At 42.0% G+C, this 24,578-nt stretch overlaps 1 protein-coding gene across 1 annotated transcript; it reads right to left on the bottom strand.

Moving 5' to 3' along the window:
* Positions 1–354: 354 nt before the first annotated feature.
* On the bottom strand, positions 355–10,137 carry LOC115795051 (C-type lectin domain family 12 member B-like). Its single transcript, XM_030750817.1, has 7 exons — positions 9,950–10,137; positions 5,403–5,486; positions 3,712–3,816; positions 2,675–2,869; positions 1,374–1,528; positions 1,179–1,294; positions 355–543 (listed from the first exon to the last, which is right to left on the bottom strand). The coding sequence occupies exons 1-7, from the start codon at positions 9,990–9,992 to the stop codon at positions 390–392; spliced, it is 852 nt and encodes a 283-aa protein (XP_030606677.1). The 5' UTR covers positions 9,993–10,137; the 3' UTR covers positions 355–389.
* Positions 10,138–24,578: the final 14,441 nt, after the last annotated feature.

Genomic DNA, 24,578 nt, shown 5'->3' with positions numbered 1-24,578 from the left:
CCTGCAAACCAAGAAAATCACTGAAACTTTGCCTCAGATCTTAGTGGATGGATAGTAGGACAGAAATATGAGCACATTTATGTCTTTACATCAAAAAGGTTCTTAAAACATCTGCATCATTAACTCGTCCTTTTCTCTTTAAACTTTCTGACCTTTAACCCTCTGCCGCTGTACATCAGAGACGGACGGAGACGTCAGAAACAGGAAGTGAACAGTTTGTCAGCAGCTTGCAACAAATGTCATGAATTATGTAATAACTACATGCAGTATTGCTCAGGGTAAAAGTACAGTGTTACATTATTTCTGCTTTCATAAACAGTTGCAGTCTGAGAAAAAATGACCTCACAGCTTTAAGTTCTCCATCCTGTAAAGATGAGAACAAGCTGGAACTAAGGGGACCATATCAGGGCTTCACGCTCACAGACGAATTTGTTCTCAAATCCATTTTCTACGTTAACCCAGCTTTCTGTGGCCTTCTTCCCGGGGATGACCAGCACAAATGTGCGTGAAGCACCTGCACCAGATGTCTTAATCGCCCAGTACCTATCAAAGCAGAACATGAACATGAGGGCACGCAGAAACATCCCAGCTAACGAGGTGCTAACGAGAACCTTCCAGTTTTCCAGTCTCGGTACATTAAAGTGGAGCAAACACTTTGTTTCCATCTAAACTTTGTGTTAAAAAGCAGCTTTGTGTGTGCACTGCTTCAGCTTTACAGTAAAGTCAGCCTCTGTAGTTTCTTTGCTTTCAAATCTAATCCTAACTGTAACCACAGCATTTATGATTTGACCCGGCATCCTTCCCTCCCCAGAAATGATTCTGTCTCGAATCATCAAACAAACCCCACCTGACAGAAAACTTTCTTTAAAGAAACAGACTAGAAATATTTCTTTAAAGGTTTAAAGGTTAATATGGTTTGCCTGCAGAAACCACAGCTCTGCAGGCAGGGAAGTGATATCTTACATAAATCTTCTTCTGAACCAATTTAGGTTTCTCAGGTATTAAAGCTTCAATAACTCCTCAAACTTCAGCGTGACGGGTATGACCCAGTGTACCAAATCCAAGTCAAACTTTTTAGAAAGTTTCTGTCAGTATTTATGATGTGTTTTCTTTAATGTTCCATTGCTTTACATTATAAAGACCCTGAAATGTTAGAGCAAATAAAGACGCTGTCTTACCTTAAAGTGTCGTTGCGTCCATCAATCCAGACCCATTCATCTCCTTTCTTTTCCAACCCAATAAAGTAACCATGGCTAATATCGTAGTAAGATTTTGTGTGATTACTGACGAATTCCTGTAAGTCGTACTGTAAGTTATTCCCTGACTTTTCCGTGTGGCTGTAATCGTGCTGTAATCGTGCAGTTAGAGCTCACCTGTTCTTGCAGATTGTCAATAACAACCAGATCTGCAGATGTGTTTTTGCAGAAACTTCGACTTTGCTCCCATGTTTTCCAAGGAGGGTCTTTACTATAAAAGAAGTAGCAGTGGTTCTCATATAGGATCCAGTCCTTCATACATGGCTGACACGCTGCATTCAGAAAATAAGCAGATTGGAAATTAGATTTAAACACTCTTCTAAAATTCATGTCTCGAACAACATTATTAGAAACACGATTATATGATGTTTTTATATCACAATAAACAAGAAGTGTGACAGACTTTATGGCTTCAGTGTTTCCACAGAAGGATTTATCAAAGGAAACATCGAGTAGAAAGAAACAGTGAGAGTAGTTGTGCAGTGAGGAGCTCCACCTTAACGGCAGCAGGTAGAAACAGGAAGCAGTTATGCGTTCTTAGGCTTCCCGTAAATATTCGTTCTTAGGGGAAGTTTTAAATGTGTAAATAAATGTGTGGACAGTTCCTCCGTTTTAGTAAAAAAGGCTAAATAAAAGTGAGGCATTTATATGCTGCATGTTTTGTCCTAGAAAATGATTTGATGTAATGTCTCTGTGCGATCCCGAGGACTCCGGGCTCGTTTCATTTAACGAGCTCCTGCGTACATGCAGAGGTGGTGAAGGTAAACTCAGAGCATGACAGAGTTCATGGCAGGTAAAGAGAAGAGAAATGTTTATAGAGAATATTTGAGGCTCTTTATATAATGGGCCTATTTAGTTTATTGCAGTGCTGGACTGGCCATTTTCACTTGTGTAGCAGTTTGCGTTGGATTTGTGTAAATGTGTGCAAAGTGGTCCTTTCTGGGTTATTTGAAGTAAAGTGGAGTCTATTGTTCCCCTTAACGCGCCCTGGCTCAGCCAACATCCTCAGGTTTTTGTGAGGACTTCTTTCCATTTGACTTAGTTTCATATTAAATTTGTCACCCCCCCCCCCCATGTGCTAATCCTGGGAAACCAACGCTCTTTAAATCTTCTTGGAAAAATGCTTAAATTATCTGCGATGCTTGCATACCCTCTGACCCTGGTCACAGTGAGATTTGAAGAAGAGCTTGCAGCACAGTTTCTTCTGCATCCACGGTGTGCAGAACATCCTGAAGGTGTCACACCTGAAGGAGCGTTTTTATATGATGAACAGCTTTCGTGTCACACAACACCTCCCATGTGCTGCAGAGGGTGGACTTCATGCACGCTTCACCATACTGGTGATCATCTTCAGCTCCTTCTAATAAATCCTGACATAACAAGCTTAACCTCTGAGGTCAGCACAGCAGAGTACTCACTTCTACCAGGGCAGTAATCTTTTACTGGAAAGCTGTCAAATTTCAGGATGACTTCCAGCGTCCAGTTGAGACCATCTCTCTGTCGTCTCAGCTCCTCGGTTTTATTCTCCAAGATTAATTTCTCTGTGGTCAGGCGCTGCTTTTCTGCTGTGAGGTCGCTCAGGTTTCCTGCCTGTTTGTTCATTAACAGACTGACTGTGAAGGAGAGAAGACAGTGCATCAGTCAGCTGATCACTGAGTGTTCACATCTGGTTTTAACAGAGAACCTTCTCTTCCTGTTTGACATCAGTCTTCATAACATGGGACCAGTTTGAAAAGTATGCTGTCAATAACCAAGTCTGTGTTGATCCTTTGAAAAGAACAGCTGTTTGGACATACCCATCTCAGTGTTAGTTTGCTACATTGTAGGACAACGATGAATGAAGCAATCATGACAGGAGCTAAGCAGGAGTAAGAATGTTATAAATAATCAAAGTTTGCATAGGGAGGCGGATAGATGGGACTGACATTTAAAACCTTAACAGCCTGTTTGCTATTGTTGAAACTAAAACTAGGTGTGCCAATATTTTGTTTAATTGAAACAAAAATTAAAGCCAGACTTTTGGAAGAACATAAGAATTGACTGAAATGATAAAGTGTAACTAAAATAAAATGACAGCTGTTTGGTCTGATAGTTATTACTGTAATATCTGTCCCTGTCCAGTATAATAACTAAGACTGAAACTGATAAAAATCAACCTGGAATGAGCAAAAACACAAAACTAAAAATAAAACTGTACAAACTACAATCAGTCGAGACTTCTGTGAAGTGCAGTAATACAGTAGTACAGTAATACGGAAATACAGTAGTACAGTATTACAGTAATACAGTAGTACAGTAGTACAGATCTGTGAGCCCCTAAATGGTTGGAAATGGGCCACAAAAAGTGATCAAAACTGAAACAAAGTAACAAATCTGAGTGGAACTGTAACAGTCTAGAGCAGTTTAGAGAGGACACTGTGATCAATGATCATTTAATGTGTTTAATGACACTTACTGTAGATGATGGTGATGATGGCCGCCACCAGGAGGACACAAAGTATCCCCAAACACACGAGCAGAAAAGGAAAGTGAGAGCACACAGCTGCTTCGCCATCTGTTTCTAATGAGGAATTAGACATTATTATGATGGAAATAGTCAACATCAGGATCAGAAACACTTTATTGAGATACGGCTGCTCTCAAAGACACAAAGAGTCCACACGCTGTAAAGAGTAGAGAATAAATAAAGACCCAAGAGAGGAAAGGATCCACTTTATATTCTGTATTATATACACAGTATGCAGACTATGTACAAATATATAAAACCAAAGTGCAGTATAAGCAGATTGTGTTGCACACTGTGTAACTGCACATGGGATATTGAAATGAATCGTGCAGTTATTTCGCCTTGTCCAGGTGACCGTACACTCGATTCAGCAGGTCAATGATGGCATCCTCAACTCAGGTGGGGCTGGGAGGCAAACCGGAGGAGGTCTGTGAAAGGCCTAACCACGGCCCTGGGGTGCTCCAGAATGAGTGCCTGTGCTGTGAGGCTCTCAGGGCTCCTCTGGGTTCAAGTTAGATGTTCTCAAAAACAGGAAGATAAAGCATGAATATGTTGCGCTGTTTGTGGAGCCTATACTGCAGATAAATGTGAAGATAAAAAGAAGTGCAAATCGGGCCTGATTTACACTTCTGTGTCAGGTCTTCATGGGCCTACATATGTAACCGGAAATCCCCTTCCAACCCTACGCAGTAACTCACAACGTAACCTGACCTCCACCTCCCAAGAAATGCAACTCCACGTTGGGTCAACGCAGCCCGTCAGCGTTCAGAAGAGTTTCCACTTATGTACGTGAGTCCCACAAAGACCCGACACAGAAGTCTAAATAAGATAAGATAAGATAAAAAAAACTTTAATGATCCCACGACGGGGAAATTTGTGCATTACAGCAGCTCAATACAGAGAAAAAATGAGAAGGATGAGTAAGAACAAATAACTAAACTAAAAACTAAAATTCAATAGAATAAAATAAAATAGCAAAAAACTATACACATATACATAAGCACTATATACATAAATATATATATCAGTGTCAATACCCACATTTACATATACACACATATACACACACGTCAAACACTATATACAGATATCAAAATATTATATACATTTGTAGCCGGTAAGGTACACAGCATACACGGTATGCATTATATGGGTGAGTGTAATAAATAAAATGTATCTGACTGTATGGATAAAGTGATGGCAGAGGAGGTAAAGTGTCCAAGTGACTCAAGACATTATGATGTGTTATACAGTCTAACTACTGTTGGGATGAATGACCTGCGAAAGCGCTCCTTCCTGCAGCGAGGATGTTTCAGTCTCTGACTGAAGGAGCTGCTCAGTTCACCCACGGTCTCATGAAGAGGGTGATGGGGGTTGTTCATGATGGATGTCAGCTTTGCTAAATCAGGCCTCACAGCAGGAGGGTCCTCAGTTTGGAGGAACCTGGAGTACTTTTCCAGGTACTCCAGGTTCCTCCCACAGTCCAACAACATGCAGTTAATGTTGATTCTAAATTGCCCACAGCTGTGAATGTGAGTGTGAATGGTTGTCTGTCTCTGTGTTAGCCTGGAAACCTGAACTGAATAAGTGGAAGAAGATGTATGGATGGATGGGTGGAAAAATACGAATTTATAACTTACTGGGTGCAGAGGACGTAGCAGCGGGTTCTTTGGGTTCTCTGAGTTCTCTGGGTTCTCTGGGTTTTGGTGAGTCCTTGTTTTTTTCTATGAGACCGTAACAGAATGAATAGATTCATGGCCACGATTCTCATAAAAACACAAATAAATGACTGTGTGTGTGTGAGTTTTTGTACCACTATTGCACATCATTAACCTTTGACCACCCTCCTGCAGTTTGTGTGTGGTTCTCTTTGTTGTTCTTGTTCTCTATGTTCTCCTTTCCTCTAACTTCTCTTTCTCCTCACCCCTTAATCAGTCAGATCAGATGCTCATTGGAGGTCTTCCTATTTAAAAGGATTTCTATCTCTTCGTGATCCTTGGGGGCTCTCTCTAATACTGTCAGTCTTTACCTTACAATATAAAACACCTCCGGGATGACTGTGAAGTGACCGTCTGTAAATGATGCTGAATTGGATGTGAGCTCAGTTAGTGGCTATGAAGTGCAGTGAGTCACAAACTCACATTTTTTAAATATATTTGATGTTTTTCTGGCTTTGCTGGCTGAAAATATTTATTCCTGTCTTCATTTTTCTGCCAGTCTGGTTTTCAAAGTAGAGATTTGTGGTTTTCTGTTGTGTTCTCTCTAATCACTCTCCAGTGCATGAAGCCACAGCCCTTTAAGCACACTGCATCTAATGCAGTCTTTAGACTTTACAGGGCACCTATTGTGCTCATTTCCTGGATTCTACTGACTCTACTGCACCTGCAGCATCTTTGGAGCTACCACATTCAAAATAAAAACTGAGCGTTCAGAGCAGTCTGAACCTTTGGCTCAGAGGGATCACCTGTTCACACACTGACTTCGTTGTTTGAAACTTTGACCGTAAACACAACAGAAGTTAACAGGTCCCTATTTAAATTTCAGGTGTTTTTTCTTGTAGCAGTGATGGTGTGATATTAATACCCCACACGCCGAGGCTGCACCTCACTGAGAAGGTTGGATTTCACTAAGTTTCTGTCTTCAACATAGCAACAAATATCATGTGAATGGAAACAAACAAAACACAGAGTTTGAGTGTATTAAAAAAAAAGGAGATTGTCCTTATTTTGTTGTGATTTTAAATGCAGTGTGATTTTTCTGATTGTGTGATGAGAGACACAAAAGTCCTCAGAGGTGAACTGAACAATGAGCCTTTAACAGGAAAATGTGACTTTAAACAGGAGTTACAGCAAACATGAGAATTATTTATGACTGTTACTTTGTAACTGGGTCATTCTCTGAATTTGGTGCACTTTGTGTCTCCCAGGTTTACCTCAAAGATTTTCATATAAAGTAAACAACATTTCTTTAAAAACAAGAAATGGAAATATCCATGTGTCTTTACAATATAACACACAAATATTTTTTAAAAAATTGTGTTTTAAAAATTTTTATGGATTGCCGAGATATAGAGGTCAGCCAAATGAGCATGTCCCCACTGATCAACATTATTCTTTCACTGAATATAAAACAAATAAAAATAGCCATTAACCTCAAATTATTTTTACTAATATAAAAATTTGCCAGTATTCTTTAACCTAATAAAAAGAAAAATATATGACTTATTTATAAAATAGTACTTTTTAATCATGTCCCCCAGTTTTGTTCAACCCCGTAACAGCATACCATTTCCCCCCTTTTTAAAAATAATGGTTCAGCTCAACTTCCTCAGCACCCAGGAAGTGACATCACTCAAGTCTTTTCCCGCTCACACTGTAAAGACTGGTAAGTGTTAGCATACTTTCTTACCTATATTTCATTGTTTTTATCAACAGACTAACATCGTCAAGCTCAACCTTTCAACACTGTTACATGCATAAATTATATTTACTATTTTTTGGGAAAAAGCAAAGAGTTGTCTTAGAAAAATATATTAATTTCTTGTTTTCCTCATGCCATATGCTGCTTCATACCCTATCTAATGTGGACTTATGGCTACTTTTAGCTAAAATCTTCAACCCCGTAACGTTCAACCCCATAACAAACCCCACTGTTACGGGGCTGAATCATTGTTACGGGGTTGCCAAGCCAAGCCAATTTATTTATAGAGCACTTTAAAACAGCAAGCACTGACCAAAGTGCTGAACATGGAAGAATAAAAACAACAAAAGACAAACGTAAAAGTCAACACCCAGAAATAAGAGCATCAATAAAATATAAAAATAAATAAGAGCATCAGTAACATAAAAATAAAAGAGCAACAATAAAATTAAAATAAAATACACAATCAAAAGTCAGGATAAAATTAGACTAAAAAACAAATAGATACATAAGAAATAAATACACTGCGATACAAACATCTCAAGCTTGTTTGAACGCCAGGTGGAAAAGGTGGGTCTTAAGAGAAGATTTAAAAATAGCTAGTGAAGAGGCCTGTTTGATGTGCATAGGCAGAGCGTTCCACAACCTGGGAGCTGCCACGGCCAATGCTCTGTCCCCCCCATGCCTCCGCTTAGTCCTCGGTACGACCAACAGCAGTTGGTCAGCAGATCTAAGCGGGCGGGAGGGGGAGTGTAGGTGCAGCAACTCTGCGAGGTAGGGTGGTGCAAGGCCATTTAAGGACTTATAAACAAATAAAAGAATTTTAAAATGAACTCTAAAATAAACAGGAAGCCAGTGCAGAGAAGATAAAACCGGAGTGATGTGTTCCCTCTTACGTGTTCCAGTCAATAGCCGTGCAGCAGCATTTTGTACAAGCTGAAGACGAGACAGTGAGGACTGATTAACACCAAAATACAAAGAATTACAGTAATCCAACCTGGTTGTAACAAAGGCGTGGATCACTGTATTAAAGTGATCTTTTGACAAGATATTTTTTATTTTGGCGAGCTGTCTCAGATGAAAGAAACTAGACTTAACCACAGCATTAATCTGACCCTCCAACTTAAGGTTTTTGTCCATTTTGACACCCAAATTTGTGACCGTGGGCTTAGCATATTGAGATAAAGAACCCAGATCCACAGGAGTGACCCTCCCCGTGATGCCCAGACCAAAGATGATGACCTCCGTCTTTTTATCATTAAAATTCAGGAAATTTGAAACCATACAAGCTTTGACGTCATCGAGACATTTCGTTAGTGTGTGGACGGCGTTCGCATCACTTTGTTTTAGGGGCATGTAAATCTGGGTGTCATCTACATAGCAGTGGAAGGCAATTTTATGCTTCCTAAGAATGGAACCAAGGGGGAGCAAATATAGAGAGAACAGTAGTGGTCCAAGTATTGAGCCCTGAGGCACCCCACACGACAGAGGTGCACAGGATGATCTAAAATCATTTAGGCCAACAGAAAATGTTCTCTGGGTCAAATATGACCTGAACCACTCCAGATCTGTGCCCTGAATACCCACCCAACCTTCTAGATGAGAAATTAAAATGTTGTGGTCCACTGTGTCAAAAGCAGCCGTTAGATCTAAAAGAAGTAAAATCACAGTCTCCCGCATCTGTAGTTAGGAAAATGTCATTAAACACCCTTAGCAGGGCAGACTCGGTGCTATGGAGGGGCTTAAAACCAGACTGAAAAGTTTCAAGGATATCATTTTCATCTAAAAAGGCTTTCAGTTGGCTATAAATGACTTTTTCCAAGATTTTTGATAGAAAAGAGAGCCTAGAAATAGGCCTAAAATTTGACAAAACAGTTGAATCTAACCCGGGTTTTTTAATCAATGGCAGATAGCACAGATGGCAGATTCAAGCACATATAAAATTATTTTAATATTAACATTGATAGTTAAGAGTGTAACTGTGTTGTGATGTCGTTACACTGTTAAACTGATTACAGTGAAACAGATTTTGTATACAGCATTCAGTCTTTGCTGTCCTTCATTTTTTTTCTTCTCACAAGACAGATCCGTTCAATCTAAATGTGATGTTATTTTTAAACAATGTTAAATATTATATATCTACTGTTATGTTTCTTTCCTCTTGTTTGTTTTAATGAATTAAAGTCAATTTCAACTTTATTAAATGTCATTTATTCAACCCTGTTACTTGATACGTTGTTATACATTTTTTGATAGTAATAACAAATATTAGACTAATGTTTGTTTAACTGTATGCAAAGTTTAGAGGACAAGTAGAAAGCATAAAAAAGCCTGATCTAATGTTTATGCTAAAGTGTATTTTCATGATTTATGAAGACTGCTTGTACATTAAGTTGCCATATTCTACTTGACAGTCAAATGATTATTATTTAGAATCAAATAAAATATACTCACAATAAGTTAGTTTACACAAGGGACAGTTGACGACAAAGGAACTGGAAGAATTAGTTTGATTATGTTTTAGAGTCATACTCATACAAGAATGAAACTGTCCCGTTATGGGGTGGAATTTAAAACAACCTAAGGAACAAAGAAATAGCTAATAATTTTTGGGATTTCATTTGTAAGGTGGGAAAACATCTTTTCTCAGAGGTTCAAATAGTTCTTCAGTAGTTGCAATAACCTGAGAACCCAAAGTGCACCGAATTCAGAGAATGACCCAACAGATGTTAAAGAGTCTGAACTATCAGAAGCAGGAGTTACTCACCATGTCTGAAAACCACAGTGGAATAATGGACTTCTTCCTCCATCCTTAAAGACAACAAGCTGTCTTCAGTGCAGTGAGAGTGAGAACTGTTCTCAACAAGAAGTGATTCTGCTCTTTTAAAGTCCCCCCCCCACACACACACACACACACTTCAATACAGAACAAACCGAAGGTTCCTCTTCCTATTGATACACAATATGTGCATCTATTAGACAACCCAAACAATGAAGAACTCAATGATCCCAGAATGAACTCGTGTTTGACACAGAAAAGAATAGAATCAGTGTCTTTTGTCATTATACATCATGCACAGTGAGATTAGAAAGCCACTCCTTTTTTCTCAGTGCCAAACTAGAAAAACACAGTTCTGAGTGATGAAATATAGGAATGACAGATGTTGCACCTTACACAAGTAGAGGATATTGCACAGTATACGAGTATTGCCCAGTATATGAGTATTGCCCAGTATACGAGTATTGCCCAGTATATGCGTACTGCACAGTATACGGGTATTGCCCAGTATATGCGTACTGCACAGTATACGGGTACTGTACAGTATTGAATTAGACTGGGATCAGTGCATGTGTGAGTTCAGAGTAGTTATGACTTTGGCAAAGACTGTTGTTGAGTCTGGCTTTGATGCACCTGAACCACCTGTCAGAGGCAGCAGCTCAGACACATTGTGTTTACTATTGTAGTGTCTGAAATGCCTATGTGAAACTGCATTTATGTTGTCTCCTAAAGGTGTAGGAAAATTCCAGCAAGGGGCCTCTCAGTTTGGGAGCTCATCTGCATTGCTTATCTTTACCAAAAATGGAAAGGTATTTATTGGGGGTCTTTGAGTCCCTCCAAAAACTGGTAGAAACCAGTCTAGGTGTGACAACATGTTTATCAGATGTTAAAGCCTATATAAAGCTGTAAGTTTCTTTGTTCAGTGTGTAGAAGATCATTGGCTTTCTTCTTACCCAGATGTCTCGAGCGTCTGTTTGACATTGTCTTTTTTGTAATAAACCTTATGTTATTCTATAAAGACTGTGTTGACCAAGAATTTCTTCAAACACAACATCATGGCATCAAGATCAAGAAACCACATTAATTTGGCGTCTCGAACAGCGATGAAGATTTGTGATCCTGTTACGCCACCATCAGCTTCAGCGGACTGCTCCAAGCTCAAGCCAGCATATAGTGTGAGTTATCTCCCTTATATTGAGCTTGCTGTTTCTGTTGTGGCAGTAGTGTGTGTACTGTGTGTCACATTGTAAAGGATACTGTGTGTGGGTTGATGCTCTGTTTTTGGGGTCATTTTTGGTTCTATATTGTCCTCATTGCAGTGACTAGCACTGCAATGAGGGGGGAAGTGATAGAAACAAGAAGAGGAAAAAGTGAAAAGTGTAAAATACATGCAGTAAAAAGAGAAATATGAAAAAGTGAAGCAAATAGAGAAGAAATAGAGATAAAAAGGAAGAAGTAAAAATGGTAGGGAAAGCTTATTAGTAAGTGAGCTAACTAACGCCATGCAAGAGTAATTAACGGGGCCCATAGTTAATTAACGGTAAGATATGAGTTATTAGTCATTTCTATGAAAATAAAGCTTTAAGAAATTGGACTTTTAAGGTTAAAAAAAAAAGAAAAGTAGGATTAAGAGAAGTTGTGACCCTGGGCCCAGGGCCTTAGATTAAATTAGGCTCAAAATTGTTAGTGGTTATAAGAGGAAAGAAGTAACAAATAGAAGTGTAAATGAGTAATGATAAAAAGGAATAACGATAAAAGATAAGGAAAGAAAAAGCCGCATTATTTGGAGAAAAGCCCTCTTTTGGAGGCTGCATTAGGCAGGCCTAAATCCTAAGTAAAACATTAGAATTGTTTTATTAGGTCAGTTTTATAAAGGAATAAAACTGGGGGTGTAGGGAGAAATTCAATAGAGAAGGTTCCCACTCTTACATCGTTGAAGAACATGTATGATGCAGCCTTTCTACTTGAATCTACACCTCATTAAAGGTAGCATAAATTAAAGGTAGGAAAAATAGAAATAAAAGAAATAAAAGGAAAGAAGCGGCATTAGTAAAGCATGCTATTGGTATGAATTAAGTCGACTTGAGCTTGTGTGTGTGCGCTGTGTGTGAGAGGGAGCCTTTCACCCCCTTCTCATGTCTGTGTGTGTGTGTGTTTGTCCCTGTGGAGAAAAGGTTTTGTCCCGCTTGTCCTCTGAAGAGCAGAGTGGTGTGTGATTAACAACTTAAGTTTACTTGGCTTTAAAGAGAAGTAAAAGTTTGTGTAAAATTGAACAGTTTGAGTAGGAGATTTGACAATTGGTGTTAACATTTGACAAAGTGATAGTTTGGCTGGATTTGTAGGGGTGTGTATAGTGGTGTGTTGTACATGAAAATCATTTGATGCTGTGAATATTGTTTTTTGGAGTATTTTGCATATATTGTTGTAAATAGAGTACGTGCTTGTGCAGGATTTCAGTAGGTGGAGACAGAACTGTGAAGTCTCTGTCTGCTCAGGGTTGTAAATCATCCACATGTGGTCTTGTGGGCCTTTTGGCCAAGCGTCCATTTTGGTTTTTGGGTATGTGTGGATTCACAATTTTGTGAAGGTGTGTGTGAATTTGGGCTTGTCCTTTGTTTATTAGGAGGAGTTCCCCCTCCTTTTAATTTTTCCGAGCTTTGAGAATTTCTGTGTGTGGGTGTGGCATCTTGCCTTATGAAGTTACTGCTGGTTGGTAATTAAACATAGAGGTTATAGATGCGATATGTGGTGTCTGGCCAAAGAGCTCAAGACAAAACACGAATTTCGTAAAATAAAGCTCTTTATTTGAACAACTCACTCTTAAAAACAACCTATAAAACCCATAAAAGACAACCTGTGATTGAGTGCACTAACAACTGCAATGGTCTAGTTTCCTGTATTAACAGAAACACAAAAACATCAATCACAAAATAATCCCCAAAATAATTACACAGCAAAATAAAATGTACACAATACTAACCCAAGGTGCACTGTTTCAAGGCCTACCCACAAATGCACCCCTGAAAATAACCTTTCAAATCTACAAGAAACAAAAGAAGCAGTTTAATCAAAATTCAACAAAAAGAAACATGAAATAAATAAACAGGAAAAAGTAACCAAAAAGAAATACCATAAACAGTCACCAAAACACATGGTCCACATCCCTTCAGGCCTGCAAAGTCATCTGACCTTTTGTCACACCAAGCAGCCTGGTAACATGGCCAAACCAAATAAACATTACAATAATTAGCACTTACAAAAACAGGATACACCTGACCTAAGCTTCACATGAGCAGTTGCCATAACAGGTAAATTTACCTCATTAGTGCTTTCTCCAGAAACCTCAGGTGTGGCCTTCTACTTGAACTTAGACGGTCGGAGTGAAAACAACTTCCTGCTTCCCATGGAAGTATTTATAGCCTCCCTCCCCCTTCCACTACGACCTTCACAACCCCAAGAAAGTCCCCGGGAAAACCCACATTGCCCACTAGTGGCCAAAAAAGGGAAAACATCCTCCACCCCATTTTGCCACCCGGCTACATATATTATTGGTAATGATAAAATATACAACACGAGTTGCCTGCTGTTGTTAGAAATTCAGACATTTCTTTGAGGGATTTATAGTTTACATGTCTTAATGATCTTGTTTTTGTGCTCTTACAATTTGTGAATCTTTATGTACAAGGTCTTTGATAAGATAAGATAAGATAAGATAGTGTTTATTTGTCACATGCACAGTTATACACAGTACAATGCACAGTGAAATGTATTTTGTACCTGCAACCATATATACACACACATATAAATAAGAAGAATAAAAATAAAAAAAAAGTAATTCACACTATACACTATACTCTATATACTATACACTATACACACTTTTTAAATTATAATATTTACATTGTGCAATAATGGTCCAGTTAGGGCTCAGAGTTGAGCAGACGGATGGCTTGTGGGTAAAAACTCTTCTTCAACCTTTCAGTCTTAGTCCTCAGGCAGCGGTAACGCCGGCCTGATGGGAGCAGGGAGAAGAGAGAGTGTCCGGGGTGGCTGGGCTGTTTTAGGATCTTCATGGCCCTCAGCCTGCACTGCTTGGTGTAAATGTCCTGCAGGTTGGGGAGGGTGGTTCTGATGGTCCGTTCAGCTGAACGAACCACCCTTTTAGGGCCATGAAGTCCTGCTTGGTGCAGTTTCCCATCCAGGTGGTGATGCTCCCACGCATGATGCTCTCGATGGTGCAGGTGTAAAAGTTCCTGAGCACCTTGAGTGGGAGCTTGAAGTCTCTCAGCCGCCTGAGGAGGTAGAGACGCTGTCTGGCCTTCTTCACAGTGATGTTTATGTGATGAGTCCAGGACAGGTCCTGTGAGATGGTCACTCCCAGGTATTTGAAAGTGTCCACTCTTTCCACCTCAGCACCACTGATGACAAGTGGATGGTAGTCCCTCTGCTGCTTCCTGCTGAAGTCCACGATCAGTTCCTTTGTTTTGCTGACGTTGAGCAGGAGGTGGTTCTCCTGGCACCAGTTCTCCAGGCGGGAGACCTCTCTCCTGTAGGCTGTCTCCTCATTGTGAGAGATTAGTCCCACAACAGCAGTGTCGTCAGCAAACTTGATGATGACGTTGGACTCTGACGTGGCCTCGCAGTCATGGGTGTACAGTGAGTACAGCAGAGGGATGAGCACACAGCCTTGGGGGGATCCAGTGTTGAGGGTGAGGGAGGATGAGGTGAGGTGACCCACTCGTACCACCTGTGGTCTGCTGGTCAGGAAGCTGTGAACCCACCTGCACAGGGATGGGCCCAGGCCCAGGTCCAGCAGCTTAGAGACCAGCCTGGAGGGAACTATGGTGTTGAATGCTGAGCTGTAATCTACAAACAGCACTCTCACATAGTTCCCCTTACCAGTGGCTATGTGTGAAAGGGTCTTGTGGAGGAGGAAGGATATGGCGTCATCTGTGGATCTGTCTGGCCGGTATGCAAACTGTAGTGGGTCGAGGGTGGTGGGCAGTGAGGAGGTGATGAATGTCTTGATGAGTCTCTCAAAACACTTCATCACCACAGAGGTGAGTGCTATGGGCCTGAAGTCATTGGGGCTGCTGGGGTGTGGTTTCTTTGGGACAGGGACTATGATGGACTTTTTAAAGCAGGTGGGAATCACACACAGTTTCAGTGAGAGGTTGAATATCAGTGTAAACACAGGTGCCAGCTGGTCAGCGCAGGTCTTAAGGACACATCCGCTAATACCGTCTGGTCCAGCCGCTTTCCTGGTGTTTACACGTCTAAACGCCCTCCTCACGTCGCGCTCCGTCACAGTGAGTGTCTCCGCCCCTCCGGCCGGGAGCGCAGCGGGCTGTCGGCTTCCCGACTCAAAGCGCGCAAAGAAGATGTTGAGTTCATCAGCCAGAGAAGCGTCGGCACTCACCGGGTGTGTGTGTGGTGCTTTGTAGTCCGTGATGGTGCGTAGTCCCTGCCACAGTCCCCTGGAGTCAGACTGTTGTAGTTGCTGTTCCAGTCTGCGGCCGTAGCGATGTTTTGCCTCTTTCACCGCTCTGCAGACGTTGTATGATGCACCCTTGTAGTCCTCCATGTTCCCAGAGGCGAGGCCGGAGTTGTAGGCAACGGTGCTGGACCTCAGGGCGTCGCGGACAGATTTATCCACCCACGGCTTCTGGTTGGGAAAAGTCCTGATGGTCCTCCTAAGTGAAGTGTCTTCAACAACTTTCCCAATAAATCCCACAACAGTTTCCGTAAACTCCTCGATGTCTCCGCCCGCGCTGCTGCGAAACATGTCCCAGTCGGTTGAATCCAACGCACACTGCAGAGCGGCCTCTGTTTGATCAGACCACCGTGTCACTTCTCTCACAGCAGGGGGTTCCTGCCTGAGCCGTTGTTTGTATTTCGGCATGAGAAGGACAGCGGTGTGGTCAGACTTCCCAAAAGGCGGAAGAGGCTTTGCTTTGTAGCCATCTTTGAATGGAGAATAGCAGTGGTCTAGGGTCCTCTCTCCTCTGGTGGGGCAGTCGATGTGTTGAATCAATTCCGGTATCACCTTTTTCAAGTTTGCACTGTTAAAGTCCCCGGCTACGATGAGAGCCGCATCACGCTGGTTAGCCTGATAGGTGGAAATCGCCTCATGTAGCTCGGATAGTGCAGTGTTTGTGTCCGCCTGAGGTGGAATATAGACGGCGCTGAAGATGACCGAAGTGAACTCGCGGGGCAGGTAGTGGGGACGGCATTTCAGGGTTAGGAGCTCCAGGTTAGGTGAACATGATTGTTTCAGGGGGACAACATTCCTACTGTCACACCAGTTGTTATTAATCATTAGGCACACACCTCCTCCTCTTGATTTTCCAGACTCACTCGTTCTGTCCGTGCGATGAACACTGAAGAACTCCGACGGCTGTACGGCGTGGTCCGGTATGAGGGGGGTCAGCCATGTCTCCGTGAGACAGATGATGTTGCAGTCCCTTATGTCCCTCTGAAACTGTATCCTGGCCCTGAGTTCGTCCAGCTTGTTATCCAGTGACTGGACATTAGCCAACAGGATGCTCGGCAGTGGCGTTTGGTGCGCTCTGCACCTCAGCCTCTCTCTTACGCCGGCTCTTTTCCCTCGGGGCCTTGTCCGTGACCTGGTCCGTCCTTTGTTTGAGCTGGCCCACTGGAAACGCAGTATCTCCCGAGGCCAAGTCGGGTCGGGAGAAAAAGGTGTCAGAATACAGCCAGAGTGCTGTATTCTGATATTAAAAAGAGTCTGTCTGTCATACGTGATATGACACAGAGCAGGCGGGATTATAAAGTCCAGAATTAGAGCTAAACCTAATATATACAAACAAAGCGTAGGAGCAGGTACGACGGCTGCTGACCTCACCGGCGCCATCTTGATAAGTCCATCTTGATAAGATGACAGAGTTCCATGTTTCTTTTTAGAGGGATTTTGTTAGTTTATGGTTCCTTAAAAAAGAAAAATAAATAACAAAGTGGGTTCTAAAGTAATGGATTTATAGAGAGATGTTTTTCTAAACCCCACATTCTGAGAGGTAACCAAGCATGAATGGTTTGGGTGTGTGAGGTGCTTGGCAGTGCTATGTGGAGGACGGATATTATTGTATGTATGTGTGTGATTTTATATGTTAATACCTGAACTAATCCTTGCCTTTCTTCTTTGCCCTGCATGAGAGACATTTTATATAGAACATCTGCTTGATTTCAATTCTCTGACAATTTGGCAGCAGATTGGACACATGTATGGGGTTTACACTTTGTTGATGTTAGTAATTGTGTGTCTTGTGGTGCATATTGAGCTCTATTCTGGTTTGGACATTATTGGTGTTATTAAATAGTGATTGATTGCTGGTTTGACAAATTTGGCGCGGAATTTGGATGAATTTGAGTGATTTCGTTATAGTGGGGTGAATAGTTTTTGCGTCAGCAGGTTTGTATCTCTTCTGGTGTTGGTAATTCAGCATTGATTGATTGATTGATTGATTGATTGATATTGGCCGAGTGACTAATAAATAATTGGTTTAAGATTGGGAGGAAAATATATATCAATTACTGCTAATGATAAACAAATAAACAGATAAATAAAATTGTCTGATTACAATAAAATTGATTAATAGAAAATAAAACAAGTTCATTGAAAATTAGTTCATTCATTGAAAAATAAATAAATAAATAAATAAAAAAGGGGAAATTTGAGAGGTTATTAAAATGTCTGACAAAGATACCAAAGTTTTGAAAGCAATTACCCCAGTAGAGGTAGTTCAACGGAGTAATTCATTAATTAAATCACTCATTGCAAAGACATCAGAAAAATGGCATAAACAATGGCCACATATTGATCAACCCTGGCCTAAAGATGGAACTTTAAATCCAGATGTAATTCAAACCATAAGGGTGCTTGTGTCTACATACAAAGCGGAACAAAAGAAGGGGAAGAAAGGAGAACGACGAAAACACAAAAGACAAATGGAACTTGATGTCCTTCAGCTCTTTGAAAAAGAAGGGCAGAAATTGGTGCAAGCAACTAAGGACAAGAAGAATAAAAGCCTGGAAGATATTGAGAAGAATATAAAATTAACGCAGAAACTGATGGCTGAAACTAGTGTGCCTTTTTCACATCTCAATTCAGTGGACAAGCCCCCCCCCTCTTACAAAAAGGAGTTCAAGTTTGAAAAAGTATACCCTCAGCTTCCAGTGGTTAACCAGGATGGCAACTACCACATTAAGGATGATAATGACAGAGTAATTGAAGTGGGACAAGCGGAGACAATTATAAAATTGACTCCTTCTTCTAAAAGCAAGAAGAAAACGTCAAGATTGAAAAGTAAAGGTGACAGAAGGAACAGAAGGTTGGAAGAAGAAGAAGAGGAGGATGAAGACGGAAGTGACTTGGAAAGAATTGTTGGAGGATGTGATCCCCAAATTAGGAGGATGTTGATGAAAGCAGAGAAGAAAGGAACAAGGATCAAGAAGGATGAAGATTTGGAAGATGACAGTTTGGATGAGAGCGAAAGTGGAGACAGCAGTGAAGAATTGGAAGCTAGAAGTTCTTTTTCAAGAAGGTTCCTCCCAACTGTATCCAGTACTAAAATACAGGAGGACAGACAAAGAACTTTAAGAGAGATTGAAAGAAGTATAGATGAATGTTTGTCAGATCTAGATAAAGCGACAACCTCAGTAGGTCAGCTTGCTTTGGAGAACCAACTAAAGGAACTGAAGGCACAGAAAAAAGAGCTCCAGAAGGAAGAATTGCAGAGATCAGCAATGACATTGCGTCTAAGGAAGAGGAAAACACCTGAGAAGATGTGTCCAGTAATTATAAGGGGACAGACAATGGAGTACAAGCCCTGGCAGAATACGGACATGTCAGATATACTTGAGAAGCTCCCTACCCTACAAGATGGTGCTCATCCATGGATTTCAAAGCTGGAAGAGATAATGGTGGGAACATAACCAGAAATGGGTGATGTTAAGAGACTGTTAGCAAGTCTTCTCTGAATTCCTGCTATGGAGGAGCTTTTGCAGAAAGCAGGACTTAATAGATATATGGGGACAGCTCTGAATGATCCAGAAATTTTTTTTTTTTTAAAGCCTGTCATGTCTGGTAGATCTTGCAAGCAGAACTGTGATCTGAATGCGTTGTTGTGCCAAACATATTTGCTATTTCAAGATGAGCTCTATAGGTTCTCAATAGGCTCTTCTTGTTGATGTTTTAACCCTTTATTTTATTTATCTGAGTTATTTTTCCACATACTATGTAACAGCCAGAGCTGACAGGCTGAAGAAGAGGAAAATAAAGAGAAGAAAAAGGGAGAGAGAAAGGAAGCAAAAAAAAAAAAGGGGAAAGAGCACAAGTCTATTAATCAGATACTTAATCACTTTAACATATAAAAAAATACTATCAATACTTGCAAAAATAAATTTGTGTGTGAAAAACAAAACTAACAAAGCATGTTACGTACACCAACAATTTTGTTGAGTTGTGATTGAGTGGGCGTTTGTGTCTGTGTCATGTTTGTGTCTGTGTCATGGAACGTACTTACCAATGAGGGCAAAACGCTGCAGCTCCACCCATCAGAAGCCAGAGGCAGGTACGGAAAGCCCCCGGAACCCCAGGCCACCAGCAGCCCACCAAGAGCCAGGAAGACCCCCGGCCACTCAGTCCAAAGACAACCGCACACCTACCCCAGCAGACGGGAGAGGGTGGTCTCAGACGGAGCCCCCCCAGTCGAGGAGCAAGGGCTCCAGGGAACCCAAGGTGATGAGAAGCCAGCCCCCCCCCAGCGGCCAGCCCCCTGCACTGGCCGGCGGCAGGGCCCCCGGGCCCACGGCACCCATGGACCGCCCGACCCTCCCCAGCCCCCCCCCCCCACGCCGAAGAAGCCAACGCAGCCCCGCACCGCACCCCCAAGGGGGGCAGGCCAGCACCCACGCCAGAACATCCAGCCCCACCCAGGAACCCCGAGGCACCCCCATCCCAGGGGGGTAGGGGGGAGGAGGCAACCAGCAAGGAGCGGCCAGGAGGCAAGGCACAAGGCCCAGACCCAGGTCCAGCCATACAAACAAACACACCCAGACACCCGTGTACACATTTATACACAGATACTCATACATGCCCATACATACTTACCCACACACAGATATGCCATACATACACATTCACTCACCCACCCATACTCACGGAGACGGTGACAAATACACAAAGACATACATTCATCCATAGCTACCCACCCTCTGAAGACGGGGCAAGTGGAAACCGCCCCAGGGCCAACAGCGACCCCAGGACGCCACCAGCCCGGTCCCCAAGGAACCACCCGACCCCTACCCCGGGCGAGACGCAAGAAATCGGGGTGTAAGATGACCCATCCACCCCTCCTCCTCCCCAACTTGTAGGTCTGTGTGTTAATGTTTGTGAGTGAATGAGGTGTATAGGGTGCAGTTAAAATTGAGGGGACAGTTATGCCACAAGCGCCAACTGTTGGTCGTCAGTGCTTGCCCACACTGCCCCCCCAAAACCCTCCATGTCTAAAGTGCAAATAAAATTTGGGGACAGACAGTGACGAGGATCCGAGTGGGGCCACCTCAGCGGCCCACCTCATCAACCTCTGAGTAACATGCCTGCCCCAAAGGTCCTATGTGTATCAGGTTGTAAGTGTGTATGTGTTGTGAGTTATAATGACTAAAGTGCAATTAAAACGGAGAGGCAAGTGGTGGTGCAGCTCTCCACGTGGCCTCTCCATCCTACATCTGTGAGTGATGTGTATTCTGTGTGTGTGTGTGTGTGTGTGTGTTTGTGTATGGGGAGGGGGAGGGGGAGTGGGGGGGCATATGACCAGGAAGAATCCTGGAAGAAGAGAGCCAGCTGTCCGCTGGCTCAATAGGCACCCCGACCTCCCACACCCCAGCACAGGGCAGGGGGAGGTGAGCCCGGGGCCGCGGTGACAGCATCCCGGAGCACTGCAGCACCCGAGGTTGGCGCCCTCGCCCCCACTGCAGAGGGCGGCCCGCTCCCCCTAGATGCCCATTCACTCAACAATAGACACAAACAGGCGACAGGACATACTGGCCTGGGCATGGAAATGCAGTGCCCAGTCCCCCCCAACCACCCCACCGCGGCCCCATCCCCCACCCCACCCCCCTGCAATGCAGGCACCCCAGGGCCCCAAAAGCGTAGACCGGACATCCCGACGTCAGGCCAACCCACCCCACCGGGGGGCGCGGCCGGGACAGCAGCGGCCCCCCCCGCCCCTGGGGGGGCCCACCGGGAGCCGGCGCGGCCCCAGTGCCGGGGCCCCAGACCCCAGCCCCCAAGCCATACAGGGAAGACCAGCCAACCGACCGAGGGCCGGCACCACCCCCCCAAGCACCCCGCCCACACCCCAGGACCGAAGGCAGCACCATCCAAGCCCCCACCACCATCAACCAGGACAGGCACACAGACATCACCAGAAGGTCGCCCCAGGACTCCAGTCTCAGGAGGCTACCAGCTACCTAGGCCTCCGGAGTCCTCACCCACCCCCCCACAAAGCACATCAGGAGCAGAGCCCGCAGCCCACCACCCCCACTAAGTAATGGAGCTGAGCAGTGGGAACCAAAGAGAGTCAAATTCCTCCAATTTGTTTTTAGAAGAAGCAGACATTCTCTCTAAACTAACATGATCTACTAATAAATTTCTGTACTGAGTAATACATAGTTTATTTTTTGTCTTCCAGTTCATGAGGATCATCTTCTTAGCGATGCACAAGGCAGTAAGAACTATGTGTGATATATTTAACTCCATAATTAATTCACTGACATCACCTAAGATGCATAGTCTGGGGGAAGTTGGGATATGACAGCTAAACCATGTGGATAGATCTTCACAAATCCTCTGCCAAAATCTCTGAACTGGTACACAAGACCACAGAGCGTGTAGATGATTATCCTCTGAATTGCTTGTACAGTGGGTGCATATGTTTGAGTGTGTAAGGCCCATTTGGAACATCCTTTGTCCAGTGTAGTATGTTCTATGGAGAATCTTATATTGTACAAGTTGTATTTGGGGTCTTTTAGTCATTTTGAAGATATTTAAACATATTTCTGTCCATAAATTTTGATCCAGGTTGACAGAAAGATCACGCTCCCATTTTGCAATTGGGAGGGAAACTGAATCATCAGTTTTTATTAATAATTTATATAATTTTGATAACAATTTTGGGGTACAGAGGTTAAGAAATTCTGTTACCCAAGTAGGCATTTCTAGATTCAATTGATTAAGGTTAAATCTTCCCTGTAGGACGGACTTAACTTGTTGATATTCCAGAAATCTACCGTTGCCAATTCTATATTTTGATATAAGTTCTTGGAACGTGATAAAATTTCCATCTTGGATAATATGTTCTAAGTTATTTATACCCTTATCACGCCATAACGGAAAATTCAGCATTTTCTTTTTCTGACAAATATCTGGATTGTTCCAAATGGGTGTTAGTTTACAGGGGATGAGTGAAGACTTAGTTATTTTTAAAAATTCCCACCAGGCTGTCAGAGAAGTATTTATACTAAGGCTTTTATAGCAGTTATGATGTTTAATACTGGAACTAATGAAAGGTAAATCTGAGATTTTTATTTTTCCACAAAACGCCTGTTCTAGATCCAGCCATGGGTTGTCTAATGAATTGGATTTGATCCACTTTGAAATATACTGCAATCTACTGCTTAAGAAATAGTAATAAAAGTTTGGTAATTCTAGACCTCCACTGTGTTTTGGCTTTTGTAAAGTTTTTAAGCTTATTCTTGACGGTTTGTTTTTCCATAAAAATTTTGAGATGTTTGAATCTAGTGACTTAAACCAAGGAAGAGTAGGTTTATTAGGGATCAATGAAAATAGATAATTAATTTTTGGTAAAACCATCATTTTAATGGCAGCAACTCTCCCCATGAGTGATATAGGTAAACTGTTCCAACGTTTGAGATCATCCTCTATTGTTTTTAATAAGGGGATATGATTTAATCGTACCAAGTCTGAGAGCCTGGCGGAAAAATTTATGCCTAAATATCTAATATTTCCTGACTTTAGTGGGGTCCTAGAGGTTCTCTGGAAATTACAATTCAGAGGCAAAACTGTTGATTTACTCCAATTGATAGAGTAATCAGATATAGATGAGAACTTATCTATCAGTGTGATAGTCTTCAAAAGAGAGCCTTGTGAATTCCCAAGGAAAAGTAATACATCATCAGCATAAAGGCTAAGTTTATGGTTCATATTTTCAGTTTGAATCCCTTTAATATTTACATTTTGACGGATTGCTGCTGCTAGCGGCTCAATGAAAATTACAAAAAGAGAGGGAGAGAGTGGGCAGCCCTGCCTAGTGCCCCTCTGCAGACTGAAACTTTGTGAAATGAGATCATTTGTCCTAACACGCGCATTCGGAGAGCTGTGTAGTGTTCTGATCCAGTTTATAAAGGATGAACCGAATCCAAATTTTTGCAGAACTGCTAGTAAGAATTTCCAATTTACCCGATCAAATGCCTTCTCTGCATCTAAAGACACGATTGTCGTCTCTAATTTGTTAATAGAACAATAGTCTATTATATTTATCAGTCGACGTGTATTATTGGCTGAGTGCCGACCCTTGATAAAGCCTGTTTGATCTGGATGTACAATAAATGGAGTAATACTTTCTAATCTTTTGGCAAGGGCTTTGCAAATTATTTTAAGATCTACATTAATGAGAGAGATTGGCCTGTAGCTGGATGGGAGTGTGGGGTCTTTGCCTGGTTTAAGAAGCAGGCTAATGTTAGCAGAGTTTAAGGTTGGAGATAAGATGTGGTCATTCTGAATCTGAGTTACCATTCTGAAAAAAATGGGAGCTAGCTCAGACCAAAATTCTTTATAAAACTCGGCTGGAAAACCATCTGGGCCTGGGGCTTTATTATTTGGGAGATGCTGTAGGGCTTCACTAAGTTCAGACAATGAAAGAGGTAAATCCAGAGCTGCAGCCTGGCTGTCATTTAGTTTTGGTAGATTTATATTATTAAGAAATTCTTCAATTTCAGTATCAGATGGGTTAATCTGTGGTGAATATAAGGCTTCATAGAAGTCTTTGAAAGAGTTATTTATTTGTTGTGGGTCATGAGTAATAATACCAGTCGAGTCTTTGATAGAAAAAATAGCTGTTTTTTCTTTATTCAGTTTTAATTGCTTGGCCAGGAATTTTCCAGATTTATTTCCATGCTCAAAGTTTTCCAAACGCAGCCTCTGCAACATAAATTGTGTCCTTTTATCAATTATTTCATTTAGCTCCAGTTTCAGTTTCCTCAGGCTGATAATTGTATGTTCTTGTGGTGAAGCGGCATAGGCAGTTTCTAAAGATTTAATTTTTTGTTCTAATTCTAACACAAGTGCTTTTTCTTTATTTTTCCTATGCGAGCAGTAAGATATTATTTTGCCCCGCATTACTGCCTTTCCTGCTTCCCAAAGAACACATGGTGATATTCCTGGAATATCATTATATTCTAAGTATGCTGACCATTCCTTTTTGAAATAATTAATAAAATCTTCTTCTTTAAGTAATGATGTATTAAATCTCCAGTTCCTGATTGGTGGTGTGACTCTTTTCTGTGTCAGAGACATAGA

The sequence above is a fragment of the Archocentrus centrarchus genome, chromosome 16, assembly GCF_007364275.1.
Source record: "Archocentrus centrarchus isolate MPI-CPG fArcCen1 chromosome 16, fArcCen1, whole genome shotgun sequence".
Classification (NCBI taxonomy): Eukaryota; Metazoa; Chordata; class Actinopteri; order Cichliformes; family Cichlidae; genus Archocentrus; species Archocentrus centrarchus.
This window is presented reverse-complemented; position numbering and strand designations above follow the sequence as displayed.

Excerpts from the sequence above, each read along its gene's own strand:
- LOC115795051 (XM_030750817.1), bottom strand. The coding sequence starts at position 9,992 with ATGGAGGAAGAAGTCCATTATTCCACTGTGGTTTTCAGACATG. Across the intron at positions 1,529-2,674 it reads AGATTACTGCCCTGGTAGAA|CGTGTCAGCCATGTATGAAG; the intron begins GTGAGTACTCTG and ends TTCTGAATGCAG. Across the intron at positions 544-1,178 it reads GGACGCAACGACACTTTAAG|GTACTGGGCGATTAAGACAT; the intron begins GTAAGACAGCGT and ends CTGCTTTGATAG.